Source organism: Pelodiscus sinensis, chromosome 16 (genome assembly GCF_049634645.1).
Source record: "Pelodiscus sinensis isolate JC-2024 chromosome 16, ASM4963464v1, whole genome shotgun sequence".
NCBI classification, from domain to species: Eukaryota; Metazoa; Chordata; order Testudines; family Trionychidae; genus Pelodiscus; species Pelodiscus sinensis.
The window spans coordinates 19,795,907-19,809,261 of NC_134726.1; the positions used below are offsets into that span (position 1 = coordinate 19,795,907).

Below are 13,355 nucleotides of genomic sequence, written 5' to 3' on the forward strand. Positions count from 1 at the left end.
TTTATGCAACACTGAGTGTTGATGTTACAAGAAGTGAACAGAGAACTGAAAGAAATAAGTGTATAAACTGAGAAGTCACACCAGTAGGTGTTTTACCAGAAGGCGCAGTGAATATTTTCATAGGGGGCCAGATTCCTATCCCATGTGCCTTACTCTTCACAATGTCACACTGAAGTCAATAAGGCATATCTATGTCTTTTAGCAGTGTGAAAAATCCACACCCAAGAGACATAACTGTGCTGACCTAACTTCTGGTGTTAGGCTTAGCTGTTGCCACTCAAGGAAATAAATTAATTACAGTGACAGGAGAACCCTGAGTGTCTACAGTGAAGCAGCAGCTGTGTGACTGCAGCATTTTAAGTGTAGACATAGCCTTAGTATTTGCCTTAAGTAGGTTTATTTTTCTCTTTATTTCTGTTTCTTTTCGTTATTTCATAGCTATGACAGAATATTAAGATTTTGGACAATATGCCCCATTTTGTGAGTAACTTAGAAGAATTACAGCTGGAAAACCAACCGCAGTGCACTTGAAGGGTATCATTAGGAAATGGTTTCAGTGCATTACTCACACAAGTGCTTGAAATGTGATTGCTATTCAAAATGTGTTTCCAGTGAAAATGGCTTCAACCTGAAGTGCTTCCAGGAACCACATTGGGGTCACTCGTAACATCGATACCGTCCAACACAGATGTTATCTTTTCAAATTCTGGGAATGGTACCACCCAGTCTTTGGAGGCCGGTCAAGCCAATAAATGTATCCTCGGGGGGGAATAAACAGCCTCAACTCTCAGCCCTTCTTCTAAACCAAACACTTTAAGATAACACTTTAAGGTCTGAAAAAGTCAGGCAGCCTTTTTTGTGCCAAATATTATTTAACTGTTTTCTCCTTTGAAATACAGTTCCTTGATCCTCTAGCTTTGATGTGATGATCCTAGTGGTTTTCTGTGCCTCCTGTTGAGTTCCTTGTCCAAATTCTCATTTCATGTCCTTAACCTTCAAGACAACCCATCTATGTTTCCTGTTGGGATAGGTGAATACTTTTTGCCAAGTTTAGAACCCAGTTAGAAATTGTGGCATCTAGACTCAGAACAGAATTGAGCGTGGTTCTAAGTTTCAGTTCTGAACTTCCCCTATTTTATCTGATTCTGTAAGTAGTCTTGAAATTGAGACACGGTCTTGGGGAATGAGTTGTTGTTTTGTTCTGTGTATGCATAGCATCAAGGGGAATACAGTCTTGGTTCATGACTAGGGTTCCTCGGAGCTACAACAACACAGATAATTAATATAATAATATTACTTTCAAATCAACCTCCTTATTATTCTGATAATGCAGCCTTATCATGATATGAGGTTTTGTTTGTGTGGGGGAAAACCTTGGAGCATGTGAGATCGAAATGCCTGAGCCCAAGAAACTACGTGTCTTAGTTACGCAGGAATCTCAACATCTTGGTCAATGCTATGGAAATGAAGTTTTGTGCACTAGAAACCTTTGCATTTTGGTTAGGTCCTCGAACTAGATCCCAAATGCCATATTTGTTATAAGGCTTTATTTCTTTGTATTTTCAGAAGAATCCATGAAGTTGCACAGTGGGCCTCCTAAGAACGCATACATGGAGCAGAGCTTCCAAGGCTTGAATCCGGTTTTAAATATCCCTATCAAGGCAGCTCAAGTGGACCAGGCAAAAAAGAATGCTGCGCTCATAGGCACCAAGCTGGAAAACTGGGTGGACACCTTGGTCAGCAACGTATGGTCAGCTGTGGATGTCTGTAGCACGGGTCCAACATCCTGTCCAGTCATGCAGGCTTGCACTCAAACAGCTTGGAGCTCCCTGAGCCCAGACCCTAAGTCAGAGCTGGGCCCCATTAAACCTGATGGGCGTTTGAGGTAGCATCTGGTACCCTTCTTTGGCACAGGTTTTAAAAGGGAATTTAACCTTGCTTCTCTATTAATCTGATTACAGATTCCAAAACCTTGATAGAACTTTTTATTGTCTATTTTTCATCTCTATATAATTTTTAAAAAATCTGACAAAATCTTTGGCATTGTTTCTCCTTTAGATCCATCAGTCTAAGCTTCAGTGGCACTGTGCATCTCTTCTGTAACTTTCATAGAGTCACAGTCTTACCTCATTCATTTTGTATCCAAAAGGCTCCAACATTTTCTATTTTTCCCGATTATGAAATGGTAACATAGCATGTTAGTATGTTCAGAGGGTAAAAAAGGAGCAGCTGCTAAAAAAAACTTTCAAAAATACCTGTGTCTATTTTGAATATTTTATATTTTAATTATTTTTCTAACATAAATAACCGGAGACTCCAATATATATTCAATTGGAAGACTGAGCTGTAAAATATAGTCAAAAGGTTTTACAAGATGTAAAAAAAAAAGGGGGGGGGGGAACACTCCCTATTTGTACAATGTTAAGAAATTCTAGGCTTGATTCTTCATTGTGTTAACTCCAGTTTCAAACCAGAGCGTATCACTCTGACATAGAAACCAGATTAGCAGAATGATGAATTAGGCTTCCCCTCTCAATTAGAGAGGTCAAACATTCTCATCTACTTTCTGATCGCTAAGCAAAATGAATGTTGTAAAACTCTACTTTTAGTCCTATTGTGATTAGCCTTTAGTCACTACAAGGTCTAAACACCACTTGCAGTATTAGAAACAAACATTCTTGTTACTCAAAAGCCAGAATCTTGTCACCATTGCAATCTGCATTTAAAAACAAATCCACACAGAATGCCGTCTGCGTAAAAGCAGGTGTGCAGATTCCTCACACATCAGGTGGTTTGTGCATGCAATTGGAATGTGTGGCTGCTCGGGACTGGGCTGTGATACTCGCATTCCTGCATACTCTTCTGCAGGAGTAGCTGGACTGGGTTCAACTGGCCCACTGACAGTTTCAGATTCTACTCCAAGTCAGTCAGAATGGCAGAATCTGGTCCTTAATGATTCGGGTTTGGGAGCTCTTCCGTTAATTTCAGTGTGGGAAAGACTGGGGCCTGATTATGCAGCGTGCTGATTCTGCATTAATTTAAGCCGTGGTTAACTAGTCTCACACTAATTGCCTCCGTTAGTCTCAGACCTGCCAGAATTCACAAAGAAGGATAGTTTTGAGATTGCTCAGTACATCTGGAAGGTTGTGATGAGTGGCACCTTGAGTATCAAGGAGATACATGCCTGAAGCCATGAATGGAGTGAAGGAGAGCAATGCCATATTGCAGTGTTTTTATTTATTTTTATTAACAAGCTCTAACCTTGCCAGTATTGTCCTTTTGACTTTTTGGCAGGCTGCATCTTGTTTCAAATATGGATGTGGTACATCATTTGAACCTCATTTTTCAACACTGAAAAAAATCCAATTTTAATTTCTGAGGACATTTAAAAATACTATTATATGCAAATTCATCTCCAGCTAAAGCATTAGGCATGTAATGTGCACTTTTATTTTATGGTCCCTTGAGTACAACGTATCCAGAAACTTCAAGGAACCTTGATGATTTTAGTTATAACAGAGTCTGTTAATTTAATAAAGTAAGGTGTCTGTTTTCCCTTCTGCGGCATAAATAACTTTTGTTAGCACTAATGAGAGTTAAACTCGTGCATCAGGGAGGAAGTAGACTCTTAAATCTTTTTATAACCACAAAAAAGGTTGAATTCTCTTTTAAATAATGGTTGCAAAATGACCATAAAACAGAGGTCCCAATGGCTCGTTATATTCTTCTCCGTTTGGTTTAAAGCTCCTGTAGTTTGCTTTGGACTTGAAATTGCAATGTCAGCTGTGCTGGCATTAAGGCCGAGCATTTAATTGTTTATCTGGAACAAAAGTGGATGCATAGGAGGAACAGTTTAGATATTTATTTTTTATGTTTTAGTCAATGACTAATTAGTAGGTGCTGCTTTTGCAGCTTGAAGATTTTATCTTACAAACTAAAGCTGCCTTTATTAAGAAAAGGCCTTTTCTCCCTCACACCTCCTTTACTTTCTACCTTCTTGATTTTGACGGTCACGAGAGCGGTAGTTCTAGGGAAGCTAGTAATGATTAGAGCTGGTTGGAAAGTTTATGTCTAAACAATGTTCCTGTTTTTCAGCTGGCTCTACGGTGAGTGTGTTCTTCAAACCAATGCTGCCAACAGGTTTATATAATAGAAACAGAACAATACTTCTCTTTCTGTGCTTCTTTTAAAAAAAAGAATCATTTTTATCTAACATTCCATCACAAATACCAAATCTCCAGGGGACCATTAATCTCCACTGTGAATTTAGGGGTTTAGCCACATTACCCAAAGGGAATTGCAGTGACTAAAGCTCTGCAAATCAAGTGGAGATTATCACACTCAGTCATGGATTAGGGTATAAATAATAAAAGTCATCTACTCTGCTAGTCTTTAGATCATTCCAGTTAAATCTGCTGATGAACTCATGCGATCTGGAGTATCTTGTAAACACGCTCCTTCCTCCTTCCCATATATACAGTTTAACCAGTTTTTTAAATTTGATACTTTTTTATTCTTAAAAATGAGTGTTTTTAATGCTTTGTTGTGAAGTTATTATTATTAAACTTCTCAAACAGAAGTTGGGAAAAAACCTAGCCTCTCTCTGATGGCTAGAATGGGAGCCATCACTTGTATCATTTGAAATATTACCAGATTTGGAGGACTTGGTTTTAGTTCCTATTTTGCAATGGAAAACCCCCAAATTGTTGCTGACATATCTCTGTACATTTTATGCTATGTTGTAGGCATCTCAAAAGAAATATTTTTTGCTATTTTATTTTCAAAATGACAAAAAGAGTCTAGCAGTGTATGTGCTGAAGCAAGTTGGCAATGCCAGTGCTGCCATTAAAATACTAGACGTAAAAATAAAAGGTAAAATCCTGCGGCCCTTCTTAGGCAAACATCTGTTGCTGGGTGATTCTGAGTATGGTCTGTAGACCCCAGCCCAGCAGAAGAGGAAATACAACAGAATGCGATGAATAAAGCCTGCCTGGTTTAAAAGCAGAAGAGAATGAGACTTCAGGAGCATCTCTGTTTGCAGCATTATTTGCGGTGGGTGTGTAGAGCCAAATGACCATGTTCTACCCTAGCTATTAATCTACAGACACTGAGGAATATAAAATATATTGGACAGTATATCATAAAGTCCTATAAATTATGAAGTGAAAAATCATGGCAAGCCAGACTATTTCCATTTGCAAACAGAGTCTGCTCCAGAATTATTGCCAGGGCAGCACTACTAAAATCCAGGTTCTGCTCAGTGGTTCTTCTCATTCTAAAGCAGCAGGGACTTGATACCTGTGATGAACATTATGTCTTGTTAGAAAAGAATCACTTTCACAGATCTTACATTTGGTAAAAAGGAGAATTCGGAGCAGGGCGTTTCAGTTTATACAAAATAAACAAGTTACACACATGTTCATTTGAAGTTCTAGTATTATTTTCAGAGCGTGCTGGCTAGTGGCATTTTATGAGATTCCATTTAAAAGCCAGCTGTGGCCATATGCCTTCTTTGGGAGGAGAATGTATTTCCATATGCACATATGGAGCAGAGAGTATTTCCAAAGGCATTGTGTGGAGTGATGTGCTCACTTAAACACCCTGCCCCTGCTGCTAGGTAGACATGCGACACTTGTACAATCAGCCAGTCTGATTCAAGTCAGAAAGAAATGTGGCAAAACGCAGAACATCTGCATACATTTTTTTAATGAATTAAATCCAAAGTCAGTCCTAGTGCTATGCAGTTGCAGACCTATTTATGTGGTGATATTATATCTTGAGGCTCACAGAAATTAGTTCAAATGACCAGTTAGTTCCTTTTATTCATAAAGTTTGACTGCATGTACGGTAATAATATGTATATGTTAGGTTTCAGGTGTGTGATATTTTTAGTATTAAAATCATGTCCTCATTTTTGTTCCATGTGGGAGGTGGGTCTGAATGGGAAGAGTCCACTAACAATTCCCTCATTAGCAAGTGCTACTACAAGCTATTGTCTATTACTAGGCTTAGTGAGCGAGGGATATACAGTAGTAGGGTGTTACAGTTTATCATTCCTAAATACTGATGTGCAAAACTTCTGTAAAGATTGTTGATGTAATTACACATTAATGGTGATCCTGCTGCATCTTCCAAAGGATCAGCTAATGTGTATTCAGCCTTCGGCCATCTTTAGAAATCTAATGGTACCAGTAACATCACAATCCCTTTTATCCGCTATTATAGGGAAGAGGGCACTAGAGTCACTGATTCAAAGAACTGAGAAAATTCAAAGCTTACAAAAGGAGGAAAAGCAGGGTGAAGGAAGCACCAAACCTTAAAATAAGCTTGAGACAGAGCAGTGTTTCTATATTGCAACAACAAAGGGGAAGTTAAACTCCTTGATCATTTCCCTTCCAGGGTCAGAAGCACTGGCATTATTGGATCTTAGTTTTGATTAAAAATCAGACCCAGCTTTTTATTTTGTTTGGACCCTGTGGGCTCGTGTAGGCTACATCCCTCTTTCGAAAGAGGGATGTAAATTAGGCAGATCAAAAGTGCAAATGAAGCATAGATTTAAATATCTCACGCTTCATTTGCATATTTGCGTCCGATCGCTGTTTTGAAAAAGAGTATTTCGAAAGTGAAACCGCAGTCTAGATGCTGTTATTTCAGAAAAAAAAAAAACCTGTTTTGAAAGATCCCGTACTCCTGAAAAAATTAGGAGTACGGGATCTTTCAAAAAAGGTGGGGTTTTTTTTCGAAAGCACCATGTCTAGACTGTGTTTTCACGTCTGAAACGTCCTTTTTTGAAACAGCGGTCGGATGCAAATGTGCAAATGAAATGCAGGATATTTAAATCTGCACCTAGTTTGCACTTTCAATCTGCTTAATTTACATCCCTCTTTTGAAAGAGGGATGTAGCTAGACACAGCCTATGTGGTAACTCTCCATTCATTCCAGTGGCAGGGACAGCCCTTATACCAAGGCTCAATCAGGTCCTGTGCCTTAAGATGCATCTGCACAACCCCTGGAGATGTGATTCCCAGCACAGGCTGACAGACACACGGTAGCTCTGCTGTGTGGTGGCAGCTGCTCGGGCCAGCCACCCAACTATGTCCAAGATGGGTCAGGCAGGAGTTGGGCTGCTTATCTTAGCTGCCGCTTGTGCCACACCGGCCACCATTCTGTTTTTAGTGCAGTGGTTTGAAAGCAGGCACTCTCCCATGAAGGCATAGCACAGCTTTTGTGGCTGTAATGTATATCAAAAAGGTAACATGTCCACTTGTGGTCACCAGGTAGAACGGTCTTGTCCCAGCCTGTGTTGTTTTTGGTGCTTTACACAAATGGTGGCTGTAGATCAGAGAGTAATTCTCACACCCATACATGTTTGTGCATTATTGCTGAACGTGTAGACTGGAATTTTCATACCTCCCACCCCTTGTGACCCAACCCCCCAGACTGCATTGAAACCCCAGATATAAATCAGAAAAGTTTGCTTTTGAAAGCAAATCAGTTTGTTCAGTGTGAAGAGAGGTAAAAGGGCCCCATGACGGTGCTGGTAATCATCATCTTCCCACCGTTTATTTTTACAGAAAAGGACAAATGAATCAGGAGGTAATTAGCAGCAACTTCCAAGGTTCCTTACTCTAGTTTGCTATTGGGAAGTAACATTTTAATGTATGATTTCATTTCATCTTTACTAAAGAATGATCCTAGGCCCCAAACATAGCCTTAAGGGTGTGTATGATCACCGGTAAAAGTAAGGGAGGATGCACCCTGTGCGCAGCTCTAGTAAGAGGTGGCTGAGCTTCAGCAAAAGCCAGCAGGGAGCCATTTAAAAGAGCTGGCAGGGACCCAGGTTGCAATAGGACAGTACCTGTAAGAAATTTAAGTTGCTTTCACCTTGGTTAGAATGTTTCTTCATAGGAACACTTCAAGCATCAGCAGTAGACTAGGCAGTATTATCCCCTTTTTCTCAGGACCTACAAAGAGTGTTCTCTGTGGGTTGGGCTCCATGGGGGGAGGGAGTTAGATGTAGGGAATAGGTGACCCAGAATTAGGAAAGAAAAGGATCAGGGGGAGAAGGGTTGCATTGTCCCCTCACTGGCTCTGCAGGAATTCTCTGAGAATACAGCCTCTTGCTGTGTTCTTTCAGCAGAGCTTCTGCCACAATGGGGTTCCTTTATAAAAGAGGTCACCCAGAGCAGCCACAGATATCCCCAGTCACAGTAGGGCCACACTACACTGCAGCAGCAGGAGATCTGGGGCTCCATGGCCTGTAAATGGCACCCACATATATCCCAGCAGAGCCGTGTGGTTTGTGAGAGGACTAACTCTCTCTCTCCCCCCACCCCCTTCCTTTCCCTCCTTTTATTGGGCAGAGAGGACGATGTGGGGAAAATTCTGCCAAGAGAGCCTCCAGCCCTCTCCTGCAGGTTCTGCATGGGATGGTTGATCTTGGCCCAGGGTATGAAAATCTTGGGTTAATCTTGTTCATTGTGTCGCTTGAGCAATCACAAACACCTCATTATGGTGCAGAGTACAAAGGGAGATTTGAATGGTTAATTGCATTCGTCTATGTTGTAGGAGTACAACTCAATTCTCCTCACACACCGCTTTCCATTGGTTTGACTCCATTGACTTCATTGGAGTGACTCCTGATTCACAACTGGTGTGAATGAGAAGGGGTATTAGGTCTAAAACATTTTAAACTGAAACAGGGAGATGTTCATGTTAGCGGACGCAAGGGCCATGGTAGCATTTAAGCTATTTTCAGTTACATGTGGTGTTTTGTATGATGAATTGTGATGCTGTAATACTGCAGATTCCCTGGTTTTATGGTTCTTTTATACCAACTATTGTATAGGTTGCTCTTTGCTGTTCGCTTAAGCCTTGGTTACCTTCTTTTTGCCCATGGGTGCTATGAAAGGTGCTACCTCACTACGCTTGCAAACAAGTTTACCTGACATCATCATCAAAAAAAGGTACCCGAAATCTCCTTCAGCTGAATGTACAATCTATGCAAATTCTCTCTCTGTTTTGTTACAACTTAGAAGTATTACTTGTAACCTTGCCAAATAAACAGCAAGATATTGTACAGGTGCCTCTGATAACAGAGTAACAATTTTCCGCACGGATCATTGCGCTGCATTTGTACATTGTAATGACTTCCTTGTCTTTGGTTCTGTTGTAATTAACACCCTTGACGGAGAAGATAGCAGTTTCTTTTGTAAGAAGGGCACCTTCAGTTTGCTGGGAATATTCTGGAGGAGAAAGTTAACTGCAATTTTTGTGTATTATTTTTCATGTTTACCTACATAAAAGGCCCAAGCCTAAAGATCAAAAATTGAAATTTGGTTTAGATTTCCCAGAGCATAGCTTGTATAATTTTGAATTTCGAAGTGTATGTTTACATTGTAATGTCTTGTGAGTTGCCCAATTAAAAAAAGCCTTACTTTCATCCTTTTTTAAATGTGGCCTTAAATTGTAGTGGAAAGTTAGATGTTGTCTCTCTGTTGCCAACCTAATAAAAGGCACCTTGAGATTTCTGTTACAACTCAGACCTGTGTAGCTGTCAGCCAGCCCTTCACAAATACAATTGGAATTGCTTGCAAATGCAGTCTTCAAGAAAAAAATGACCTTCCCTTTGGGCAAAAGGGAGACTTGAATGCTCCTATAACCCTTAGCAAATGATGAAAGTTCTATTCTGCAACATATTATAGCTAGCATAGTTTGTCTGATTACTACAAAATGCTAACACAATGAGTTTTTGTGTGTATTCAGAGACACACAAATTTGGGACAGATTTGGTCTCAATTACACCACTGTGATTCTGGAGTAACTCCACTCCCTCCAGTATGATGTCATTGGAGTTCCTCTTGGTTACATTAGTGTCACTGGGGAAAGAATCTGTCCTGGTAATTTTATGCAGTTCAGTGAAGATTAATAACGTTTGACATTTAGGGGTAGGTTTTTAAAGGTATTTAAATTCAGAACATGGAAATAGGCGACTAACTTCCATGATTTTAAATGGGAGTTAGGTGCTTTTAAAATTCCCATAGGTATCCATGCACATCATTAGATGCCTAAATACTATTAAAAGTGTGGACTTTTTAAACTCTTTGCTTTCTTGGCACTATGAACAATAGAGTCTCGGTAGCCTCTATATTCCCAGCAGGCTGGCAGTGCTTTTAAGGACCCAGAATGTGGTTCTCAACCTGTTCACCGTTGTGGGCTGCATCCAGTATTGCCTGTATGTCCCTGAGGCTGTAACATGGGCAGCAGCTGTGTGCTGATTGGGCCAAATGCAGGTCACAGGTTGAAAACCACGGACCCAAGTCCTATCTTCTTTAATTCTCCTGATGCTGGTACAACCCGAAGACCACAGAAAAGGGTTTACATGGAAAACATGTTGTATGACACAAATTAATTTGAGCTAATGAAATTATCTTTCTAACTTTGTTTTTGTTCCGTTGATTTGGATTTTTGTATTGGTTAATGTACTCATAATAAGTTATTAATGTTCCTTCAGAGGTTGGTAGTGATATAGTTTTCAGAAATAACTATTTTGTTATAGATCATAATATGCATAAAACTGTACAGAAATATTTTGTAATCTATTGATTAAGAAAAAACATGTATATACAGTAAAAGTTTTAAAAAAATTGGAAATTCAAATGGCACACACTGAAAGATGTAGATATTTTGCTATTTATTTAAAGGAGTATTTTATGAGATATTAAAATGTCTTAAATTGACTGGTAATCAAAAGTTCAGAAGTCAGAATGCTTTTCTTGTAGTAGAATGTGATTTTCAGCAATTATTGCACTACCCATTTTTGCACCCTTTTGTCTTTGGTTTAGCAGAAAAACAATGTGCCTTAGCAGTATTTTTTGTCTATGGGAGTTTGGTTTTTTGTCTGACAAAATAAATTTTTTTGCAGAAAAAGAAATGGATGTATTAAATACTGTATTATACCAAAAACACTGCGGTTGTATATAAATGCTTTCTGTCATACTGTGTTTTCAGATGCAGAATTTTAAAATAAAAAAGGCTGTCTTTAGGAAGAAGTGTGTGATTTACTCTTTTCAGCTCAGTCTAATTTAAACATTTTGTTTAAAGAGAGATACATTCTCATGCTGTTTACCAAAGGACTTGAAAGCAGGAACCCCTGAGCTCTAATCCCAGTGCTGACACCAATTCTCTCTCCCAAAGTTAGCTTCCCAATTTCCCAAAATATGGGGTGTTGTTGGAACCAGGTAGTATTTGCAAAGGGCTTTTGAAGATGTAAATGATGTGGATCCATTTCTGCAACCCTTACATACATGAGGAATCCCTACTCAAGTAAGCAGACCCATTGACATTAAGAATTCATCACAAAGTAACCATACTCTATAGCACAAATTCCAGCCTGTCAGGGGAATTCACCAAGCTTCTAATGTTGAGAGGAGGAGGGAAAGGCTCTACAAAGTTCAAAATATGATTGTCACATCTTGGATTCTAGAAACACTGCAATGCATCCTGACTTTAGCTCTCCCAGCTCCCTGATCTGTTGGGCCAGATTAACCCTGCAGAAACATTGGGGAGGAGAGCAAAGAGTCTTCTGACCCATTTCGTACTTCATTTCCATGGCCTATGGGACAAATTTGGAAGAGTGTAGGAACTGCTTCCTCTGTATAGCTCTGAGGCACAAATCACCCCAAAAGGAATGTAGAGGAAGAATCCTTAATTGCAACACTGAGCTGTCTGTATGCAGAGGTGGAAGTTGGTACAACTAGCAGCTGATATTATGCAGCTGACTGGCTGCAGAGATGGTGAAGTGAGTATGCCCCACCTACATTGGTGTGATGTTTTCCTTGGGCTGGTTTAATTCTCAAAGCAGCCAGTGCCTGAATTGCATCCAATAGGTACACTTGGCCAATGCTATTCTCTACACAATTTTTGCAGAGCAAAAATGAACAGTATGGCTGTGTCTAGACTGGCCAGTTTTTCCGGAAAATCAGCCACTTTTCCGGAAAAACTTGCCAGCTATCTACACTGGCCACTTGAATTTCCGCAAAAGCACTGACTTCCTACTGTAAGAAATCAGTGCTTTTTGCGGAAATACTATGCTGCTCTCGTTCCGGCAAAAGTCCCTTTTGCGCAAAACTTTTGTGCAAAAGGGCCAGTGTGGACAGCTGAGATTTGTTTTCCGCAAAAAAGCCCCGATTGCAAAAATGGCGATCGGGGCTTTTTTGCGGAAAAGCACGTCTAGATTGGCACGGACGCTTTGACGCAAAAAGTGCTTGTGTGGAAAAGCGTCCTGCCAATCTAGATGCTCTGTTCCGAAAATGCTTTTAACAGAAAAGTTTTCCGTTAAAAGCCTTTCCGGAAAATCATGCCAGTCTAGACGTAGCCTATATGTATTTGTGAAGAGGCTATTCCACAGAGCTCAGCTCCACAGGATCCGAGAAGTCTGCACACAATGAACGAATCCTGTGGAGGAAGGTCAAAAAACAGGACAGACACTCCAAATCAATTCAGAGTTCACCAGCCCAGTAACACACATGAACTCCTTGATCATTGTGCCCGTTTTACAATGGAACTTGGGCACTCCAGTCAGCCTTGCCATCGAGGTGAGCTGGACTTCGTGATAAATGGTCACTTACCCCAAATATCCCCGAATTTTCAGGTTGCAAAATATTCCTGTTGCTTCCCCTGGGTCAATTTGTACTTCGGACTCACACCAACGACAATGCTTATGGCCAGTCCTGTAATAAATTAACTAAAGGTTTATTAACCAGGAAAAAGAAATGGGAGTTATTTACAGGTCCGAGCGGGGGCATGCAAAATACAGCCCACAGGCCGCACCCAGCCCGCCAAAGCTTCTGATTCAGCCTGCCATGATTCTCTGGGATGCCAAGGTCCTGCAGCCCAGTGGCACCCTGGGAAAGGCTCCCTGCCCACCACACACCCCTCAGAGCAGCCAGCTGCTGGGGCCATGTGTGCACGTCCTGTGGGGAGGGTCTCTGGGCACTACCCCCACTCCCAACACAATGCTCACAACTCCCATTGGCTGGAAAGTGGGGCCTCCTTCCCCCACCCAAGGGGATCGTGGTGCAGAGACACGGCCCTAGTAGCCGTCCACTTTCAGCGTCGACGGCTCACAGTAGGATCCTGCTGGGCTGCTGGCCAGGAGCCACTAGGGTAAGTGTGTCCCAGCCACAGCCAGCCTCTGGCACCCACGCCCTCCTGCACACCAACTTCTAGCCCCAGGTCACAATCCAAACCACCTGCACCCCCTCTTGAACCTCTGCCCCTGGTCACAACCCCCTCCCAGACCTTGCACTCCCTCCTGTATCCCTTTCCCAGGTCAGAATCCACTCCTGCACGCA

General features: G+C 41.0%; 1 protein-coding gene across 1 annotated transcript in view; it reads left to right on the plus strand.

Moving 5' to 3' along the window:
* The window catches only part of XYLT1 (xylosyltransferase 1), a 400,682-nt gene extending 391,866 nt beyond the window's left edge, over positions 1-8,816 (plus strand). Inside the window, exon 12 of the mRNA XM_075899380.1 lies at positions 1,567-8,816. Coding sequence (XP_075755495.1) covers positions 1,567-1,889 — 323 coding nt within the window. The 3' untranslated portion in view covers positions 1,890-8,816. The remainder of the gene's footprint in view (positions 1-1,566) is intronic.
* The last annotated feature ends 4,539 nt before the right edge of the window (positions 8,817-13,355 follow it).